This window comes from Bombus terrestris, chromosome 13, assembly GCF_910591885.1.
Source record: "Bombus terrestris chromosome 13, iyBomTerr1.2, whole genome shotgun sequence".
Classification (NCBI taxonomy): domain Eukaryota; kingdom Metazoa; phylum Arthropoda; class Insecta; order Hymenoptera; family Apidae; genus Bombus; species Bombus terrestris.
The window spans coordinates 13,450,446-13,473,512 of record NC_063281.1 but is presented as its reverse complement, the minus strand read 5'-3'; the positions used below and the strand labels follow the sequence as shown (position 1 = coordinate 13,473,512).

General features: G+C 45.8%; 1 protein-coding gene across 1 annotated transcript; it reads left to right on the top strand.

Moving 5' to 3' along the window:
* The first annotated feature begins 16,925 nt into the window (after positions 1-16,925).
* On the top strand, positions 16,926-21,194 carry LOC100648880 (protein sister of odd and bowel). The gene is made up of 2 exons (XM_012315453.3): positions 16,926-18,266; positions 19,983-21,194. The coding sequence occupies exons 1-2, from the start codon at positions 17,287-17,289 to the stop codon at positions 20,326-20,328; spliced, it is 1,326 nt and encodes a 441-aa protein (XP_012170843.1). The 5' UTR covers positions 16,926-17,286; the 3' UTR covers positions 20,329-21,194.
* The last annotated feature ends 1,873 nt before the right edge of the window (positions 21,195-23,067 follow it).

Genomic DNA, 23,067 nt, shown 5'->3' with positions numbered 1-23,067 from the left:
CTTACGCGCGCCGCGACGCGAGGAAAAGAGGGATCGAGAAAGGAAAAAGGCACGCAGGAGGAAAAAGTGAGAGAGGAACGGAGAGCAAGAAGATTGCCCTTTTTTCTTTTTTTTTTCTTCTTTTCTTTTCTTCTACGGTCTCGTCGTGATCGTCGCGTTCGTTCACGCGGTCTTCCTCCTCTTCGATCAACCGCGCGCCTCTTTGTTGTACCGGTGCTGCCTTTTGTCAGCCCGGCCAGGAATGGAACACCTTGTCTTAGGTCCTGCGTAACACAATACCCCTCGCAGATAAACCGTGTCTAGGAAGTCGAAATGAGAAGACAAGGGAAAGATTGACAGTTGCGCGTAGGGTTAGTGGTTGGTTCTTTTTGGGGTGACGTTGCGTCGAGGGTTAGGGTGGCGGAGGACGCGAGATTCTGGTGATTATGGACAATGATAGGGAATTAATGCCAACGTTTGCATCGGTCAGCGGAAATCGATGTAATCGCTCGTAGTAACGTCGATCGAACGTTCCATAGAAGTTCTATTTTTATTTCCAGTCACGATATTTGTAGGAGGATATTAATCGCGTTTGTGCTCTCATCGTTGGCTTTGTACAATAGCGTATGCTAATCGTCGAAAGAAAACTTTTAACGATTACGGTGTTCCTTTTATTTGATCGTGGAACGTAACGAATTTGCAAAATTGTCTTCTCTTTCCATGTAAACCATCGTGCGTCGTGTTGCGGAGAAACGGTCGCCTCGTCGAAGGAAGACACCGCGACGATCCCAGGGTGTACCGTTCGAAACAGCCAAGGTATACGACTCGAAGAAAGATGCAAAAAAGCTCGGACGATCGAGCAGCACTTCCCACGAAGTGTGCGAGCGATCAACGGGGGAAGCGAGCCGCTGCATGACGAATGGGGGCGCAGCCAATTTAGATGCATAGAGGTCGTGGCGTAGGGTCGTCCGACGACCTGTCGTGTCTCATTCCCGCGGGGACTACGTCCACGGCCTCTTTCATTCGGTGTAACGGGGACGATCGTGAAGCCACGTCTCCCGGCTTTTCTTGCATGCTCATTATCGAACTAGTGAAAGGCAGCGCTTCGTCCAGAACCGTTTCGGTGAAATCTGGTCGCTAATGAACTAACTCGGGTCGAAAACTACCGAGTTGCGTGAAGCTCATCTACGAAGATTCGGTTGCGAGAGAAATTGCGGTGACGTTGAAGACTGATGGGTGAATGAAGAAAGGTTGATTGAAGGCTTGAGTAGGATTCGAGTAAACGAGGCGTGGGTGTGGAGGATGGCGGAAGATTAGAGCGTGGCGGAGAGCGAGCATGGGAGTGGGAAATGGAGAATCGAATGGCTCGAAAGTACAGGTTGGAGGAAGGAATAGGAGTGACGTTATACGTGGAAGTAATGAAAATAGAGGTTGAGTACAGTGAACGTAAAATATTATTCGGTAGTAAAAAGCTGATGATTCGTATACGCTGAAACTGGCGAATCGATACCAGCTGAAAGCTAGTCGTTAAGCGATTCCTGCATGAGAAAATAACGTTCGAAGTAGATGAAAAGATTAATGAAAAATTATTTGCAAATTAAACGAATAACATAGAAAATTACCTGAAATACGCGACACGTGGCAAGCACTTTGCTGTCGCTAAATGGCCAACTGTTATTCTAAACCACCGTAATCAGCGTACAGGGAGGAAGGAGGAAGCTGGTGCAAGCGAATTTGTATTCCGCTCTCCTGCTATTTTGCTCATTATCCTCGCATTATCGACATTGTCTTCGCTAAATCTGATATCCCGCATCCTGGGTGGCGAGCCGGTGTAATTACTAACACGAAACCGGAGGTTGGCTGGCCGATTGGCCGATCCGAGGCTCGCGATGACGAGAATCTCTTCGAACCTCCCCTAACGCACGGTGGTCGAAGGGGCAGCGGGACAGGGAAGGATGGACGAGCTGCATTGCGTCTTCATTATAAATCCTGAGAATCACCCAAATTGATAACGGCATCCGAAGGCTGCCGTAAAGATCCTCGTAATACTCTAAAGAGGGTTCACCTCCACCCTCGCGCAGCGGGGTGTCCCTGGTAACGAAATAACAGGAGGCCACATTCACCTCCTCCCCCTTTCTTTGCCTCTCTTCTACTTCGACCGTTCGTGACGGTTTCGATAGGTGTAGTCTAGCGCTTTTTGCTTCTTTCGATCGAGTCTCGTCCGAATTATGCTCGTTCTTCTCGCGATGAGGCGAAATGAACCTCCGGTAGAAAACTACGCACATTTTTTCTGATTCTACTTCTTCTTTCCTTTTTAGAAGAGACAAAGTCGAAGAGAGAGGTTCGAACGGTGTCCGATGATCTGAAATGACTATAGTCGAGCGTCCCTACGGGCAATTCTCGTAAGAGCCTGTGCTCGTTCTCTTTGTAAGGCGACTGAAACGGATCGACGGAGAAAGATCGTGGACACATTTTCCTGGATTTATTCCGTACAAAAGATAAGATCGAAGCGAGTGACTGTGAACGACGTATTGTTCGATATCGATGATTTGAAATAGTTTGCCATCGTGCTGAAACAGGCCTGGATGAAACGTAATTAAGTACAGGCGGATCGGTGTTTAGAGGTAAGAGAGAGACGTGGCTTTCACAGTTCCGTCACGATCTCCACCAGAGAAGAAGGTTCTCGCATCGGGTTAAAAAGCCTGCCGTTCGTTTCAACGAACATCAGCGACAAGGGGTGGGTGGGTGAAGTAGAGAAGAGGCGGAGGAAGATGAGAAAGAGAGACAGAGAACTCGTGATATTTCCTTGACCAAAACGTTCCCCGAACGGTTCCTCGTGGTCGTCGAGTCCCGGAGGAACGAGGGAACCGAGTCTGGAAGCAGCCACAGCCCTCGCTGGCTGACCGGTGGAAGATTCATAAATTATTTCAGGAAAAAAGGAGGAAAAGTATTTCCAATTACAGTTTTTTGTGAAGGGTTGCCGCGGGCCACGCGGCAGGGGGTCCGCTTAATGGCGACCCGCGCTCACCGCTCCTCCTCCACCTCCTCCTCCTCCGCTTCGTCGTCGTCTTCTTCTTCTTCTCCTTCGTCTACTCCTTCATCCACCTCCAGTGCCGTCTCTCTACCGATTCTTCAGGGTCCTCCGACGCCGCCAACGCGGCGTATATTCTTTTTCTTTATCCTCCCACTACGCGCAGTCCGCGTTACTCCACCTCCTTCTTCTTCGTTTTCGTTCCGCTGTCTGACGAGCACCGGTGACACGAAAGAGGATCGATCATCTGCCGGCCCTGGCGGATTCATCCTCGGGGGAGGCTGACTGCGGGGGTGGCTGGAATCGCTTGGAACGGCTTTATGTGCGAGTTTTACTGCGATCGTTCAGTCGATTCGCTATTATTCCGGTTGAGTAGATTGCTGGAATAATTCCTGCTTGTTTCGCTTTTATTACTCAGGAAGTAGGTATTTTAGATATACATCCTTTACGTTTTATTTCATAGACTTGGCATCCAGATTTTGATTTTATTATTTCCAATTAACGTTCCGTTGATATTTATTTATTTGTAAAAATCTCATTTTTCCATATTATCGTTGTTCTTTCTTTCTGTAGTCTGAGCTTTCCACGATAGACACAGATATCTTCGAGTTTATAAAATCTTCTACTTATTCAAACGTTGCAATTAACAATGATAATTGAAAAATTCGATTTCTTTTCTAACATAGTTCGTCATAGCGCTACCACGAGTTGAATCGAAATTCCCTTGAGGACAAATTCCGGCGTGCCGTTTACGATCTTGACGGCCGGTTAAATTACCGTCTCGCTGGTACCTGTGACCCCCGAAATAGCCCTTTGCCCTGACCTCTAACCTCCTGCTACCCGTGAGTTGCTCGTCTCCACGCCCTGCCGAAATATCGATAGGTGATCGGAATTTCTTCGAATAGTACGGTAGAACCTCTATTATCCGCATTCCCATGTTCTGAATGATAGTGTTCGGTTATGTTGCAACACTCCTGCTTCTTCTTCTATCACGGTGCTGTTCATTTTCTCTCGTGTAAGTTTGATTACCGTGAGATATAGCATAATATAAATTCTTATAGTTTTACGATCCATAGCGTACGATCATCGGGTTGAAATATCCTAGTATTCTGTAGCATTGGTTCGATAGTTAATATTCAAAATACCATCTCGTTTATCGTTTCGTTTATAAAAATAACGATAAATTATTTTAGTTTAGTCAGAGGTACGATGAAGATATTGAAATAATTCCTATTCTTCTTGTCAACATTGTAATTTACGTATCTTCGTATTCCCAAGTATGTAAGAACCATCGTGTGGTAAAAAAAAGAAGGTCGTTGTTTAAGACTCAATAATTTACCTTTTTTCATAGCTATCATCAGCGGCCACCATTCTTTTTAGCCACACAGATCAAACTAATGCAACGTTACGCTTTAGCAACCACGAAAGCGATAAATCTAAGCACTGCGGTTGTGTTTAACAACTCGCAGGGTTGCGGTTGTCACGGTCACCACCCTTAAGGGACAGCGTTAACTTCTCTCTTCCTCCTTTTTCGTCTAAATCTCGAACAATTCTCTTACTATCTTGCATATTCGCCCGATAGAATATTAATATTGAACGTCACGTCGTAGGAAGTGAAAATTAATCGTCGAACAACTTATTATTAATTCTTTATTTCCTTCCGTGCACGATTATTTTTCGATAAAAGTATCCTTTTGATAAAAACAAGTACACGTTCGATATTTTGGAACAAATGTGTTTACGTGTATGGGACAGGGATAGCATAAAGGATCCTGTCTTCATATTTCTGGCAGAACACCATGCGGTCGCCAGTCATGTAGCGCCATAGGCAATAATATTCATAATTAATAGTTCGCTGTTCTGTGGGTGACGGAGGATAAATAGAGGAAACTGAAAATTATCAAAATGGGTAGTCAATTTCGTCCACCTTTAAATATTTCTTTCGTTACAACGATTCTGTCGTAATCTTTCTGCCTTTTGCTTAAAAATTACACGATGGAACAATTTACGCGCGTTATCTTTTGCTAATTCCTACCACCGTCCTTACAAAAGAAGCGAAAGAATCGATGAAAGATAAAACTTCCAATTCGTTCGCTGGGTATTCCCCATTCTAAATTCTACTTCGTTCTAATCATTATTTTAAATTACACGAAAGAAGCGTCGTCTACTTATCATCGACTAGCCACAATTCCATCATCCTTCAATCTCGGACGAATTCGACTTTCGTTGCTCCAAAATCAGCGAGCAGAAACGAGCGAGCCTTCTTTCGCATCCGTCTATCGGATCGCTGATGGATTCGTTCCCCTTGCTAGACGCATCCTTGGAACACGGGCTCGAGAGTTCGTCTATGGTTTACGTGACATTTCGGAATGAATATGGCCGCGTGCAAAGGGGGAAAGGACGTCCAGTATGCGAGCCTCCGTACATATTTTGGGAGAACACCACGCGGCCGAGCCGGTCATGTACCGCCGTGGGCAACAATATTCATAACTAATAGATCGCCGGCCCGTGGGTGACAGAGCAATACGTCCTGCGTTTCGATGTTCCTGGCTCAGAGAGATCGAGCGAGAGCTGGCCCTCGCGCGCGCGCGCGGGGTCGTGCCCGGATCCGTCGCTTGGTTAGGTCCGCTTTACACGGGCCGAGCATTCCGGGAAGTCCACCACGAACCATCATAAACAAGCCGATAGTCCTCTTTCCAACCTGCTCCGTTCTCTTTCCCAATTCGCGTTGCTCGCGATTTATCCTGTTTCGCTCCTTGTCTTTTTCCTTGGAAGATCGCGAGATTTTCCATTCCTCGAAGTTTCATTAGTCGTTGTTAGTCGTTTTTCGTTGCCTCTTGACTATGACATACCGTTGAAAGAGTCCAAATAGAAAGGTATAAGTTTGCTTCTATTTCTCGAATTTGAGTTTGAACCCGAAAGGTGCGGAATAATTTAATACACTGTATTTCGCAGTAGTAATTGTCTGTAACTTATTTGAATCGTGACATCTTTGCAGACTATTACCTCGATAAAGGCCATTAATTAGATTTAGTCGTTGGCTATCGAAGCTGCTGCTCCCAGTCCAAGAATAATGGTTCACATTCGGCGACGCATAGACAAGTACGATTTTGGGCTGGAATGCGCGACACTCGCGGCGGGTGTTCAAGTAACACGAGCGACCTTTGACCCCGCAGGCGGTACCCGAAGCAGGGTGCGGCGCTGGAAGTCTCCGAAAGGGTCCACGCTAAAGGCCCGAAAGGAAGATGGAGGAGTGGACGCAGAAATACCTCGACAATAGAGCCCAGTCATACGATAATAATGATCAATTATCGATCTGTCATTCAAAGGCTACGCCGACGGAATGCACGACGAATCGAACTCTTTTTCTTCGTCGTCCTCCGCTTCTTCTGTTGCTCTTTCTTCTTCCAAACCGCCTTCGATCCCTTTCTTCTCTTCTCCACTCCTATTCGGTCGATTATCCTGCCATTTTAGCAGCATTTTCTGGAAAATGTTCGTAGAACACATATTGCGTTAGATTGCGTCAAACTATGCAGTCCTGGCGTTTTACGACTGACTCTGGCGTTTCACACGGTGAGTGACTTCAAAAGATAAAAAGGAAGAATAGTGCAAAGCGGGGACGAGAGTCGCGTTGATACAGCACTGACCAATTTTCAGTTCACCGAGTTTTCTCACAGCAGTAAACCGAGGAGTAACTACCGGTTTGCCGCAAAAAGCCCAAAATTAATAATAATAAAGGCAGGTTACGTAGTAAAAGGCGCTGCTAACTGGATCCTCCCAGCGGTCAAATATACCACGTAAAGTGGAAGAGAAGAAAAGAGGTCTTTGTCGAGACCAGCGGTGGCTCGAGATTACAAGATCGTGCTTCTTGCACCGTTACGAGACAACGAGAAAACACCGAGTGTCAATGGATTATTTAGACATTCGACGAGGTTTACCTACTCCATTTTATGAAGTGTCAACGTCTTCCACGGTTGAAGTGTTTCAGAGTGTTTAACAGTGTGTTTGCTTTCTCCTTTAGTAGCTTGTTACGTGTTATCTCTTGCGACGGTGCTAATTGGGATGATGATGCTGAATATATTATAGTGACTAGTTAACCCTCCATAACGTCGTGTAATCTAGGAATCGCCGCAATTATTCTAGATATCTTCACATATTACGTATATTTCGAACATTTTTGTATTTTATCTTACAATGCCTTGAGCCTGATACCAGCGTTTTAAACCGTTTAATTTAAATAAAAATGATCTATTTATTTCAATGGCATCCCTCGTATTACGTACGAAAAATACCTACCTATGTTTTCCTCGCCGTAACAGAAAGAAAAAAGAGTGTTCTCGGAATCACGAAGAAAACTGCATACGAGTGGATCGAGGCGACAGATTGCAAACGAGCAGCGCAGGGAAATATCTAGGCAGCAATCAGGAGTGAAAGCGTAAAGAAAGAAAAAAGAAAGAATGAAAACGAGAGGAAACGCAAAAGGGGACGAAAGAGGGAGAAGGATAGGAAGGCGACCCCCCTGCCGCGAGTCCGTCGCCTAATCATTCTTTAAACGTGCATAAACAAGTCTCCACGACTGACAGTCGGGGGATGTTATATGACTAATGTCATTCCAGAACCAACGAACCTTCCCTCTGTGTTCGCTGCACCATGCGTCTCACCCCCGTGCATCATCCCTTATAACGTGATCTTTGAGTGACTAGAAACAAGAAATCGAAGGCGATGGGAGTGGGACGAGGAAGGTCGAGCGAAATCGTAGATGCATGGACACGAATGGTGGTGGTGATGGTGAAATGAGCAGGAAGACGAGATGGAAAGTTAAAGAAGGAGAGGCGAAAAAGAAAAGGAGGCGGCGAGGGCGAGGGAGAGCAGCAGGCGCGGCAGCCTAAATCTAAAATGCAAATACACTCAACAAATCACTATCGGTGACAGGCATCCTTACTTTTAAAAAAGAGGAAGGAGAAGCCGGTGTACGGACCCCCTGCCAGGGGTTTCGAGGGTAACTCCAGGTCCCCTGAAGGCGAGTTTACACCGCATGCGGTCAACGCCTGTTGATGCATCTTTCCACCGGCGCGGCTTCCTCTCCACGCTCTCTATGTCGCGATACACCGTTAATCCGTGTGCGCGATTCGGCTTGCCCGCTTAGAAACCAACCTGCTACCTTTTCCCTCCTTCGTTCCCCCTTTTATCCTCCCTGCCTCAGCTTTCTATTTTCTCAGGGAAATATTTTAGGCGATGGCTGAGCGTGTCGCCTACGTTTCGAGACAGGAGCTCCAGTGAGTTACGACTCGGCAGCATCCGGCGAAATTTTTGGGGAGATAGATACTCGTAGATAAGCTACTAAGTTTCGAATGTTTCTGCGAAGAAGTGGTTTTCACCCATGGAATTGTGGTTTTATTGGAACGACGATTACGGCTGTTTTGCACGATCGATCACTGCCAGTAATTGCTATTTCATCGGTTGCGATGTAACGTTACGATATAACGATTACTACCAAGCGATTCGCTTATCGCGAGGTTACACAGTAATGATTTCGATAGCCTCGGTCGTTCATTCGTTATCTTCTTATTCTCGTATTCTTAAACGAAACGTTTCGTTCTTCGTAATTTCGTCCCATCGTCCCGAACTTCACGGAGACGCAGAATCCAAGGAACCTCGCGAGCGCGGTATCAATTTCAAAAGCAGAAAGCAAGAGCGAACCGCTACGGATGCAGGTAAAGTAGTCGAGGCGTGTAAACGGTGCTTTAAACCGGTGATCCTCGGTGGTGAGGTCCTGACTAATGGAATCACGCTTTGCCTCCTGGTGATACGTGGCATCCTCCAAGGATTTTTCTGCCTTCGTTTGTCCTTCCCTCGTTCTCCCGTCTCGTTCTATTTAACAAGCGGTTCCGGATAAAAACGCTTCTAGACAGCCACCTTTAGACTAGTCTCTCGTCCGCAGGGGAACGCAGGCTCGGGGGTGGAGTTATGCGTTATTTATATCCAGGGAAGCGAGACGGACTCGAAAGCAAGGCGGCAGTGCTGAAAGTATCACATTTATTTCATTGGCCCGGTTCGAAGGCAAGCACAACGCAGAGGGCTCGCGACAGGGAGCACTTTATCCAGTCGCCTAGGAAACAGTAGGGGCCGTGTTGCCCTGAAAAACATGGGTGACGCCACCTGGGATCATCGGTACCCTTTTATTATGGCTGCTGTCTTTTATCCGTCTTCCGAGTATTTGTTACAGCGTAGAACCGCGTTGCGCGTTACGTGCATAGTATCCTCTAGGTATTTTCGAATCAAGAGATTTTTCTTTCGATTAGAACGAGATTAGGTGGGTGCGTGTCGCGGATGATCGATTTACGAGATGACGCGTTGATCTGTTCCGAGATGTCTTCTGTTTGTACCTTTCAAGATTATTCGTTGTGTGTCTAGAGAGAGAGAAAGAGAGAGAGAGAGAGAGAGATATATATATAAAGACGAGGGTGGAACGGTTGGCAGGGTAATTTTAGGAGGAATGGTTCTCATATTTAGAAAACGCCTCAAACTCGAGTATGTTAAATTTCACAGCTAGACGATTGTAACGTTATTTAATCCTACGTTAACATCTAATGCAAACGAGGTTTCGCAAAACTGTATAGATACTATTCGTTGTACGTATCTGTCGTGGCAAATTAACAAACAGACCTAATTGTAAGTGACAAAATCTTCTGTTAGTCTTGAAATCTGCAAGTTTGTAGAATGCTCGTTCTGTTAATTACAATTTCTTAATTTTGGTCACTATCAATGCCAAAAAGCGATACGTTAAACTAATTTTCTTCAACGTTCTATACAAACGAACGAAGCTCCACGTAGTCGAGTTTCGGAATAAAAGAAAAGGAGACTACGTAATGTGAAATAATAATGGCAGAAAATGACCGCTATTAGCGAAGCGAATAATTCGCGATGAAGAGATGATTGGTCAACCAGCTATTCTAAGCCGTTAACGTTTAAATATTCGCAGGAGGAGAAGATGAATATACAGAAGTATATGTACTTCTTAAATCATCCTCGAGACTATGTTGCGCTAATATTCTGTCTTAAATGAAAAGTAAGCGTATACTAACTCACGGGGCACGAGTTAGTTTTGCGACGGTAATAAAGTTTCGAGTTGAAGGTGATACTTGCGAGTACTTCGCGATTACAGGGACGAGATTGCCCCATAAATTATTTTAAAGACCGCAAAGACTGTATGCGTAATTCTTTGAGGTAAAACCATAATTTTTCGTTATGGCACCCTGCGATATAGTTCGATGCTTAAAACATTAACGCGTGCTTATAAACAGGTGATTTTTTAACGAGATTGATTTAAACAATAACGCTCTAAATCTTAAAAGCTGCCTTCGACAATGTCGCGGTAATGCGTTAAAAATTTCTCAAGTAGATGGTCGAACTTTCCATGATCGCTTGAATAATCATTCTTGCAATAGTAATTGACCAAAGTCTCTGCGATAAATAAATAAATACTGTGTTGAGGATACATATAGAGCTTTTAATAGAGTATTTCGAAAGCACCCTGTATAACAAGGCATCAGGGGGTTAACGAAAGGCAGTAGACATACCTGGAGCCCATAGATCCGATTACACGATCCGTATCAGCTGGATCACGCGGTATTCTCGTGGAAGCAAGGTTCGTTGATCTATCAGAGCGATTTTTTCTCTCTCTGCCGTGGTAGTGAACACCAGGGTCCAGCAGGAGAAAAGACGGTGGAATGCCGCGTATAAATCAGCGGGAGAGCCGACGACAAGCGGGGCATTAATTTAAAAAATGGAATAACATCGGTAAGGAGCGCGGTTTAATCGGCGCGTCGGTTTTCACGTCGCCGCGGTAATAGATTTACAAAAGCTGACTCGGCGACACACGCTGGCGCGCGGAACCACGAGGATGCGCGCCGCTCGGTGACGCATTAATCTTATCAAGAGCTGCCTCCATAAAGAGGCGTGGCCAAGTCATTAATCAGACGGTTCACGACTAATGATCCAGTGTCGCGAACACGATAAATCCGTTGTCTCGTTCATCGAGTATACCGATTTCGCGACGTGGCCTGAAATTTACATTCGGAGATTACCGGAACCGTGGCTGTAACTGAACGATCCCGCGAACCAACGCTCCCAGACCCTGGACCTGCCGATCGAATCGTCCCGAGGATTGTTTAAGGTAATTGGACGAATCGATCTCTTGGTTTCAGGCGGGGTACAGTTCGGTAGTTAGCCGGGGTCCAGGTTCTCTTCTGTCTTCATCGTCTTAAGCGTGGATGATTTTGCCTTTGTCGGTTGAGAGAGTTCTAAGCTTTGAGGCTGGGTAATCGATCCAGTGTGAGGAAATAGGAGAGAGGTTTCGCAGAGGCGACTGTTGTGCGAGAACGGTGGATTTGTTCTCAGAGAAGAGCAAAGTTACGCTTTTGTCCTTCGCGTGCCAAGTTCTACGGAATTCGAGTTAAAATACTTATTTCGAAGTAATCTCGCTGTAAATAGCAAAAATTATCGACGAATCTCTGATAGAAAAATGCCACCGAATCGAAAATCAGGCACGATGATCCCTTGGATCGATGCCGGCTTCGCGAGGATCTATCGACATCATGCCGCGAAGGAGCGTTCTACTCGCGGCTGGCGAGCTGACGGAAGAGAAAGAAGCCGACGGACGAGAAGGCAGGAACAAGCGGCAGTACACGAACGAACGAAAGAAGAAACGGCGAGCGGTACGCGACCGCGGAGGTGAAGATGCGTGAAAGTGGAGGTGGTGGTTGGTAGCGATCTAATTATCTACGCGGCGGGAAGTCGCGGCCTCCCTCTGCGCTTCACCACATTCAGGAAACAAGAGCAAATTGAAAGGAGCTCGAATGTGTTCTCGTGGCTGGACTCGCGCGCGGGTTCTCGTACCACACATCGAAAACATTTACCACTGGCGAGGTGGAAAGATCGTCCCGAGCGATTTTGATACACGTTGTATCTCGCGGCGTTCGACATCGTTCCAACGATTCTCACGTGCAATGGCCAGTGATCGTTTTACGAGCCTATATAGACCCCCCTTTTCTTTCGATCGTTCTAACACCGCCGAATTAGCCTCTTCCGCGGCGCGAAGCACGTGTAAACACGGTGAACGGGGATCAAGAATGATAAATGAAACCGGTCGAACGGATTAATCTGCGATCGTTCTTTTTTCATCGTAATGTATAGACGGTCGGCATGCGCTTTTTGCGAAATCGGAATTTGCAAAATACGCGTATAGATTACATCAGACTTTTCGTCTAACGATTCGCTTCTTAGTATTTGTACGATACGTAATATATACAGGACTTCTTTCGACGGAAAACAGCTTCCCAAGTAAACCAACGATTCATTGACTCAATGAGAGTTTCAATGAAAGTTCACCAATTTTCATCGTCCGCTTGATTTATTTACTCGAAGCAAACAATGTTGCAACTATCGCGTAAAACGTCACGCCAGAAACAAGCAATCGACTCGTAGCCTGCTACCCAATAAATCTTCTTTACAGCGGTTCGAATTAGCATACACCCGCTAGACATTAACCCGCGCTTGGCCGTTAAGCGTATACGGCGAAGATGAAGTAAATTGCAGCGAGAATTAAACTCGATTTTATTCGGACAGGCGACAACGAAAAAGGAGCTCTTATCGTCTTCGCGAGAGCAACGATCGCGTTATAATGTAACAGGATGTAATACAGGATTTATATGTAAAAGGCTTTAAACGTTGCGGTCTGAACAAACAAAGAAAAAAAAAACGTTTCATTCACACGCTCTCCGACCATTTACCCATCTGGTCCGCGACGAAACGGCGCGAGGGTTTTCTTTCAATCACGCAGACCGCGGTGGGTCGTTCGATTCCATCGTCCAGCAACTTAATTAACAGACGCTCGGCCGGATGCCGGCGAAAATATCGGAAACACGCGTGTGTACGCCAAAGAAAACGGTGTCTCGGAGAGGAAAGAGGAGAAGATGTTGGAGAAGAGGCGAATCGACGGACAGGAAGAAGAAGCAGAAAGACGAAAGAAGGCAGAAGAACGAACGATGAGGTCCCGAGATGCGAAGGTAGGTTAAGGCGGAGGGAACGTCGGTGAGGAGAGAAGAGGAAAGGCTGAAGACGGGTCTCTCTCTCTCTTTCTCTCCCGTGAAAAGAGAAAGAAAAGCGTCCACGGTGACGGTCAGCGAGCGCGAGCTGAACTCTGACCCTTCGTCCGTTGTCGTCCATACTCGTTGCCGGTCGTTCGGCTTCTCTTTCTCCCATCCATGGGGCCCAACGACTTCGTGGGGCTGCAGCGTGGGCGAAACTCACGCGCGGGGGAGTAAGAGGTAGGGTCCGAGGTGGGCCGTGAGGAGAGGAGAATAAGAAGACGTGGAAGGGGACGGAGGGGGTGACGAGTTGGCCCGCGGGCGTCCCGGGACCGTGAGAACACCACCTATAATATTATTTAGTCTGCCTTGGTTCGCCTCACTTCCTCTCCCTTTCTCTCGAACCCGGTCTTCTCTTTCCTCGAGCTCTCTTCGTCTTTTCTACCGATCCCTTTCCCGCCACTTTCTTCCTCGTCGTCGTCTTCTGCTTCCTTCGCGCTCGTTCTGTTTTTCCTTCTTTCTCTTCTTCGTCTTCTTCTTCTCGATGTTCGTCGTTGTTGCTATCTTCTCCGCTTCTATCGAGGTTGGCGCGCTTCTTTGGCACTCTGTTCTTCTCGCCGTGTACAGCGCGTGCAAGGAACGTGTCCGTCTTTCTTGCTCGTTTACCTGGCCGCCGCGTCACGCCGAAGAAGAGGCAGCTAACTATAGGCGCTATACACGGTTTACTCGCGCGCATTAATTGCCGTCGTAAATTGTTGCGGCTTTGCAGCCGAGTCGAAACGCGGCGGCACGCAGCCCCTCCCAGGGCCCATCCACGCTTCCCTCTTTCCATCGTGGAAAATGCCTCGTTCCGTTCGAGACGCGAGATCGTAAAGGGGTAGTAGATCGTAAAGAGTTAATATCTCAAGCTGCTCGACTAGAAGCATCGATATGTATCGTCGATACAATACCCTCGATATTTATCGATAAACCGTGTTTTCCTTGAGAATCTTGTAATATCCACATCGTCGTCGATCGTCTGACAGCATCCTTACGTATCCTGTCAAACGATATAAGTAGCAAAATTAACAGAAATTTTGTCTCTATTGGAAATCCTTGTTTATTAATCAAATGATGCCAGTAGAATTATACGTTAGAAATTAATGCAAATGTAACTGCGAAGTTTTTGAAACTTTGTATTCTAGGCAACTGATTATGATTGACTGACTGGTGTAGCGATAGTTTGAAGAAAATTCCAGCATGGTTATGAGCAACGTTCACACGACTTCATAAGTAATAAAGTTGAGGAAGATATGGTAGGCATAGATAGTTAAAATTCGCTTGTTACGTTAAGTGAAGTATTGCTATTGGTCTCATCGGTATATAAAATCATATACAAGTTTGCAACTCATCGCATAGTGATCTATAGAACGATAAATCAAGATAACGGTAATCAAGGAACAGGTATGCCGATTCAACTTTTACGTCTTCTAAAATTTTATTTCTAACAAAAATCTATGGTTTGTTTTTCGGATGCGGATTATGCGATAGGTACTTGTTCTAAGACTCTCTACCGTTACTTTTTAACTTAAAAACCGTGTACTTTTTCAAACTACCAAAACAGTGCATATATTTCGTCCAAGATAATATAAAATGCAAATTGTTCGGAGCGTATCGTCGGGGCACCAACGATATGCCAAGAAAAGAGTTTAGACTGAACGAAGAATAATCACAACGCGTACTGTAACAATGTTAAGCTTTATTTAAACAAGGCTTAACATAGAGGACGATAACGTAACTTAGTCTTACGATCGAGGTGAGCCGAGAGAGCTGCTATGAGTTGGGATCAAGCACAAACACGTACTTGACGCAGATTGAACCGTGACGCGAGATGAAGCGCGCACGAACCGAGCGTGGAACGTCGTACGAACAGCAGCGATGAGTCGAGCGCGGAGACGGAAGCGACTTGTGCGACGATACGCGCACTCGATAATTCTTCTTCTAATTTTTGCCTACTATTCGTAACGAGCTGAACGGGGCTCGCCGTTTTGTACCTCTGTGCGTTCTTTTTTCATTTGAATTCTTCGGAACGCGCGGAGGTAAATCGTTTGAGCGGTTAAGATACAAAAACTCAACTGTGGAAGCGGGAAGGTAAACAATTGCCATCTGCTGTTGGCCACTGTGATAAGCCGATGGCCTGTCGAAAAACAACGGCTGTTAGCGACCTGGTCAGAGCACCGGCGCCGGTGGCACAACGCTGTTGGAAATTGCTGAACGAGGCCGTCGACTCTCAGGTGTTAGAAAAACAAACGACGATGGAAGAAACGAGGCATAAACCGTGTTGCGCGTCTTACCGCCGAAAAATTTTTGAAAGTAGAACAAATAGAAAGATAAAATAGAAAAGGTTGAACGTTTCTTGTTCTCAACACAAATATTCTTGCACATCCGGGCAAAAGTTCGAACGACAATTTTAAGATAATAATAAACATCGTAAGATAATATTTAAATAATTCCTACTATAGATATTAACTATTTGTAAGATATATGGAGATGATTAATCCTTGACACTAATGATTCTTCTATAAAATTGAATTATCTCGTATTACGTAATTTTATTTCCTAGATGTGTCAACTTTATCCCCAGAGAGTATAAATTTAAAAGAATGTCCAGTCAGAGTTCTGTTATTTTCATTCAATTATTCAAACGTATGCATCCCATAAAAATAATTACAATAAATTTGAACTTTTCTTGTACTCGTCCAGAAATCTCATTAGCATATCGAATATTACGATATTCAAATTAACGATGTCGATACTACGACTCGATTTAACGGTTTTAATCAAGAGAAGACGTGCTACTGATTAAGATATTTTCCAATTCGCATTTTCCAGTGGTAAACAAAATGTAAGCAAGACATGAAAATTTGCGGATAGGAAATAAGCGGCATCGCTTCAAGTACTTTACGAGCAAGTAAATAATTAATTTCCCGGTGTCGTGGGGTATCGTTTAGCGTTTCACCAATTCGCCCTGCGAGCATTTCTATCAACCTGACAGTGTATCCGCGTATTCGGACTGTTGAACGTGCGAATAGCTCGCGAACGAACAAGCAACGTCGTATTTACATTGTTTATTACCAGACGTGTACATATCGTGACTGGTGACACACGCCATGACAGAATTTGCTGTTCGTTGCTTTCACGGTTTACGGTATGTTACGTAAGTACCTCGTAATTCTTAATTCGCGACGTTTTAACGATAGTCGTGGACACAGAAGCGCAGAGATTTATCGATACATTGCTAGACAGAAATTAATTCAAACATCGAGCTCTAACGGCTCACAAATCGAATAAAATCTATGCTCGTGAAAATGTGAAAGACTAGCGTGTGCGTTAGCGATCAGGCTGGCGTTACAAAATTCCAATGAAAAACCTGCTCTTAATAAAGAAATAATCGCGTTGCATGAGCCGAAACACCCTCAAAATCATCCGATTCGTGAGAAATTACGCGTACGTTACGATTCTATGAATTTATTTCGCGTTTTTACGGTTTTAGACCGCTATAAAACCGCGGGGGTTTGCTGGTCGACCGTCGCACAAAGATCTTCCATGTACGAGGGTCTGATGAGCGACTCTTAGTAGCGCATCGTCCTCGTAATTCCCATCGAGACAGAAACGATATCGTAACGACGGCGACAGCGGATAGCTGACGCGCGCGCACGCAGTCGCGCGTGCACGCGAGATTACGAACGACGCCGTTTACGCCGAAACGGCGAGCAATTGCGGGCCAGCTGTGGCTCTCTCTCCTGAATCCAGGGCCCGTTTCTCGCGGACGGTCCCAACTCGCCTCGGATACCTGCCACCAGGTGTCTCCACGAGCAGTGCCCAGCAGCGAGAGGCAGGAGCAGTCGTCGGGGCGCCTTCGCACCGCCAGCATCGCGCGCGTCTTTCCTCTTTACCGTTTCCACGTTCGTCCACCTTGTCGCGTTCCTGGACGATTACTCGCCATCGAGCCGGGAAATTGCCGAGCATGAGGTCCGCGATACACGCTGGGACCCGTTCGATCGGTCAGTGAACCAACGATCCAATCCGATTCATCGATCTCGTCGTCAACGAAAACCGTCGGATCGATAGGTTACTCTCGCCAATGGTGCAGGCAAAACGTCGGCAATCCCTCAGCCAGACCCGTGACGATTCTAGCGACGGGGGAGGATGCAACAGCAACAACAACAGCAGGACCAGGAGCAGGACCGGGGAATCGTAATGGTCCCGTCGTCCTCCTCCTCCTCCTCCTCCTCCACGTCGGCGACCACGTCCACCAGCACCGAGCTTCGAGACGTCGCCAGTGTCACAGAGGCTGGATTACCGAATTTCACGTTGCAGAGCGTGGCTCTTGGACTTCAAGGAGCACTACTCGCTGCCCTCCAGAGAGTCGCCCTGCTTCCACCTGGACATGCCGCCGCCGCGGCGCTCAATCTCCAGGCATTGGAGACCTACTTGACTCTTCATCGTCTTCACGCCAGCAGCACCGCACCGGCCGTTAGTCAGTCGTCCACTTCGGGGCTCGCCAATCAGAGGTGTTCACCGGTCAATACCGGTCTAGAGACGGCGCTGACTTCGACGATACCGTCGAAGAACGATCAGCTAGCTGCTGAGAGGTTGTTGCAATCCCCGGACGACGAGGAAGAGGCACGGTTGGATTTTATCGCAGATCCTGACGACGATTTGGCTCTGTTGGAGGAGCAGCAAGTGTTGTTGAGAGACACTTCCGTGGCGACGTCCTCCGGTAATCACGAGGCGCTGTTGCGACGGATATCGGAAGGAAATCGCGCGAGTTCGAGTTCTACGACGACGATACCGCAGTCGTCGTCTCTGTCGCAGATAGCGGCTTCTTCGTTCACGTCCCCGGCCTCGTCATCTGCCTGTTCCTCGTCCTCTTCTTCGTCGCTGTCCTCGTCTTTGTCCTCGTCGTCGCCGCTTCAAGCCACGTCCACTTCCGCCGAGTCGAGCATACCGCGAACGTGCAGGGCGTCCAGGCCCAAGAAGCAATTCATCTGCAAGTTTTGCAGCCGACAATTCACGAAAAGCTACAATCTGCTGATACACGAAAGAACGCACACCGACGAGCGGCCGTACTCGTGCGACATTTGTGGAAAGGCTTTCCGACGGCAGGATCACCTGAGGGATCATAGGTAAGCTGGAGAATGGCACGCCGTGAATCGGTTTATGGATGCACGTTGTGGTTCCGTAGATTATTTTACACGATTGGGATACTGTGAAAGCGTTGCGAATTTACTTAGAATTTATTAAAATCGTGGATCAAGATTTCTTGGAATTTTGAACGTTTTATCGCTTGTGTAGCGGCGCATGATTTAGAGGACAAATCGAATCATGTTGTTGTTTTGCCTCGGAGTATCAAGACCGGTAGAATACAAGTAATGTAAGAACAAATGAACTCCGGGCAAAACAATGTCGCCGCTACATTCAATCGTCGAGGTAGGACGAATTCGATTTTTTCGACTCTCTCCCGACCAGTATAAACAAACAGACGCGATCGCGGGCAAGAGAGTTAAGTTTATAGCTTTCTGTTGGGGTATCTCTCTAACAGGGATTTGATTAGCCCTTTGAATTTTTCGAAGCCGAGTTTCTTTTCAATCTAAATGTTTATTAGCGATATCAAAGATCTTGAAACTTTCCTCTTCCGGATTAACGTTTTATACTTTTGATTTTACCAAACTTCTCGCAAAAAAGTACGCAGATTCTTATCGATCGAAAAGCTTCGACACCAGCCGTGATAATTGCAAATTATTACGAACTGGAATTGACGATAATTGAACTCAATTTACCTGCATTCAACCGGCAGGTTGAAGTTATTAAAAAATTAGCTTGAAGGGGGATCTCTTCGCGGAAGAGACGCGCAAGATAAAGCTGCCATTATATATGCTGATGAGCCGAGGGAAGTGTGCACGGCAAAAGTAGTTATACCAATCATGGCACCTCGTGAAACGGGCTTTCTTCCCCGTGAGGTGTTTGAGCGCACGCGCGAGCGAGCACACGAGCCTGTTCAAATTGATTGCAATGTTCGTGTGCCGTCTAAATACGACGAAATGATACGGTCCAACATGTAATTATGACGGCGATCAGAATATAGTTACGGTGTATTAATTACGTTGATCAATTCGTGACAATTTATCGGGCTTTTTGTATCTTGATCATTAATCACGACGACACGATACATTCGCAATTCCCGTTAATTGGACTCGAGCATTGAGCTTAAAAATAGTCGTAGTATATGTTCTTCGTGTTATCTGTTTTTTAACTAACGTATATTGTACGCTGTTCCTTTTATCGCTTTATGGGAGAGACGACGAAACGCTTGGTGATTTATCGAAATGAAAAATTGAAAACATCTTGACGATTGTTCGAGGAAGATGAAATTAATTTTAGTTCGCTTAGATTCGGCGCTGAAGTTCTCCATCGGTTTGATATTTTTATTCGCATTGTTATTTATGTAGATACTTTGCTTCGGACACGTATAGTCATATTTAAACATCCTTATTCGTGTCACTAAATGCTTACTATATACTTATAATGCTAGTTGACACACGCACAAACCATTTCCTATGTTTCTAACAACTCAAACATCCTCTCATATATATATATATGCACTCCCAAACTTCAGTCTAACCTAACCTAAGCCAATAATAAACCACTTTCACCCGAACACTCGTTCATCTTGGAAAGCCAAACGAAAATTTCCACGCTCGGCCGCTCCGACAATCATTAATCCCCCTAATCCCTCTAATCCCATTACTGACCATTCCAACCTCTCCATCTGAACATCTGTCATCGACATCATCGCGCGCGCATTTGAATCAAGAGAAAAATCGATCTTTCATTCGTTCCAGGTACATTCACAGCAAGGAAAAACCGTTCAAATGCGCGGAATGCGGCAAGGGATTCTGCCAAAGCAGAACCCTCGCGGTACACAAGATTCTACACATGGAGGAATCGCCCCATAAGTGTCCCGTATGCGCCAGGAGTTTCAACCAGAGGAGCAACCTGAAGACCCACCTTCTCACGCACACGGACATCAAACCTTACCATTGTGCATCCTGCGGCAAGGTGTTCCGCAGGAACTGCGACCTCAGGAGGCACTCGTTGACTCACAATTTGGGTGTATCGACGTCACCGCCGCCGCCGGGGATACCTGTGCCCGGCACCGGGGCCGTGGTGCTACAAGAGACGTCCTAGTGTTCCGTCCACCGATCGCGGCAAGTCTGGCATTGTACTAGGAAAATTTATTCACGTACGGACTCGAGTAAAATTTTCAGGCTGGTCGTTCGGAAGGTTCATACGACGGTTCATACATACAGTGAAACTCTATTTATTGGAACGAAATTTCATCTAGTGCTCGAGTAAATGATCTCCTGCCGATTAAATTCTTTTAGATTCGATGCGAGTTTTGTCGCGCGAACGTTCCGTTAAAGTATTGAATTATACAGCGAAATATACACGAGCAGGCCTATTTTTTATTTTGTTATCGCTCTCTATAAAAGATCGCTCGTCTACATCGATATTTGTCCCAATGTTGATTTCTATTATATAAACGAAAAATCTTATAAATAGTAGAGAGAATCAGCGAACTCCTATTATGTGAACTACTTGCATCCTCACAGGTTCAGATAAATGGAGTTCTACCGTGAGTTGGTACGTCGGTGATGTTACTTTTTGATATATCGATCGTGATCTAATATGGTTCAAGAGTGGATTGGTTAATATTGGGAGTTATCCGAAACAAGAGGATAGATAATGGAGACTCGTGCGAGTTAAGCGGACCTTCCGTCCTTGATTTTTAGTGTGTTTTTAGCTGCGTATGTATTTCGTAGTTGTTAATACATAGGGTATAATTATAATTGCATATCAGGATGTTAATCACGGATTCATGATCGTTAGATCTGTAATTATGTTACGCACGACGTATTATATGTATGTATAGGTAGTCGGAGTAGGACATACAAAAGGATCGCCTCCTATTTCTTTGACACTGTGTACCTACGTGCCCAAGTTGTGTTTCGTTTGTACGTGTAAAATAAACTTTTATTATATTATTTTTTAAACTCTCGTTGTCGTTGATGTTTTTGGTCAGTTCCTTTCCTCGTGAAAATGAAAATTAATTTCCAAGATTTTTTTAAGATCGCTCTCGTTTATCAATTTCGTTTATCAGAGCGATGAGAAATATCATAGAAGATATTATCAACTGCGTTTACTTCGTAATATACTGCGTTACTTCGTGCATAATACGTTTAAGTAAAAAGCAGCGTCTATCTACAGTAGAATAAGCGCGAGGCAACTGCAACGAAGTAGAAGAAGTTAAAGTAGAAGTAGAGGAAGAAAAGGACGAAGAAGAAAGAACAGCAGCAGAGAGAACGACGACGAAGAAGAAGAACAAGAAGAAGAAACGCGTGTATCGTGTTACAAAGAACGAGGCCGCCAGGTGCGCGGGACATGACACCGCGATACGTCTAGGGTTACGTTTCTTTTTCGAAGGTAGGTGCTGGAAAGGCACGAGGTGGGTCCGAATACGCTATTTCGGGCCCGGGAACGGGCCGAACACGGGACAGCTCGCGTCGATAAGGAGAATCTCGTACGACCGGTCGACTTCCACTTCTTCCAACAGGCTGCTCGACTAGGAGTTCGTTCTCGAACCTGGAAACTCGAGGAATTCCGATCCGGATCAGAAATAAAAAAGAAAGAAAGGGCAGAGAAGAGAGGAAAGGAAGGGAAGAGTGAAACCTCGTGTCTCAGCCTTGTAAAGCGAATTTACATAATTTCTTGACAGCTAGTGCGGCGAAATTAATTCGCCGGGATATAATCCAGATACCATTCGATATTTATGACACGAGTTGCATTGTTTCCCGATGACTTTGATTTCGCTATTAGTTTGTCGCAGGCTTCGGATTTTAATTAACAATATTTCAGGAGGATACGATTGGCAGCCATCGATTAGCCAACGTTTTCGCTCGTTTTAATTGCTTCGGCTTCTAGCAATTTTGTTTTCTTTGAAATTTGTACGCGGGTTTCGCTGAAGCGTATTTGATGGTTATCGGCGCCGTTAAAAGTTATCGAACGAAAAGAAGAGAGAAAATAAAACCATCGTCGAAAATGCTGATCTCTGGCACGGCGCGGAAAGCGTATCGTCAGGTAGATACGTATTAAATCGCGTATTAAGTCTGTCATTTCCTCGTTTAAAAGCGAAGAGAGGTATAAACCGGTAGGATCCAGGTATAAGGTGAAAAGGGAAAAGAGCAAGAGAGACGGCAGAAGAGACTTGAAACGGGCCGGAGAGTTCCCTCGAGCATGGTGGAAGAAACGAAGGTAAGGATGGGAGTTAAAGGGGACATAGAAGGACCACACGCACGCGCCGCCCACAGATACGCTATCACTTGGCTACAACCAACGTGATCTGCATGCGCATGTCCTCTCTTCGTCACGAACTTGGGAGAGAAAAAAAAAAAGGAAAAAGAGAAAAGAAAAAAAGAAAGAACATCGAGGGATCAGAGAAAAGGAAAGGTGGATCTGCCCTCCGCCTTCTTTTCTTCGTCTTCTTTTTCTTCTTCTGTTTCACCCCCTTCGCTCACCTACCTTCGCTGATTTAAGGGGTTGGCAGAGCGTCGATAACACGTCTGGTCGGACCTACACCTCGTCCCTACGGAATTTCTTTTTCCTCCTCATCCTCCTTGTCTTCCTCGTCGTCTTTTTCCTTCTTTACCATCGTTCGCTTCTTTCTTCACTTTCAGCTAAGTTTCCTTCGTTCCTCGCGTATGGATACGTTTACACGCGTGCCTCGAAGAAAAGACGATTGGGTTACTCTTTCTCGGCGATACCGGTGTCACTATCGTTTTGTAACTGCTAGGCCGTTTGACTCGCAACGCGATCCTGCGACGAACCGGATGCGATCCTTCGTTACTCTTGAATTTGCTAGTTTGACCG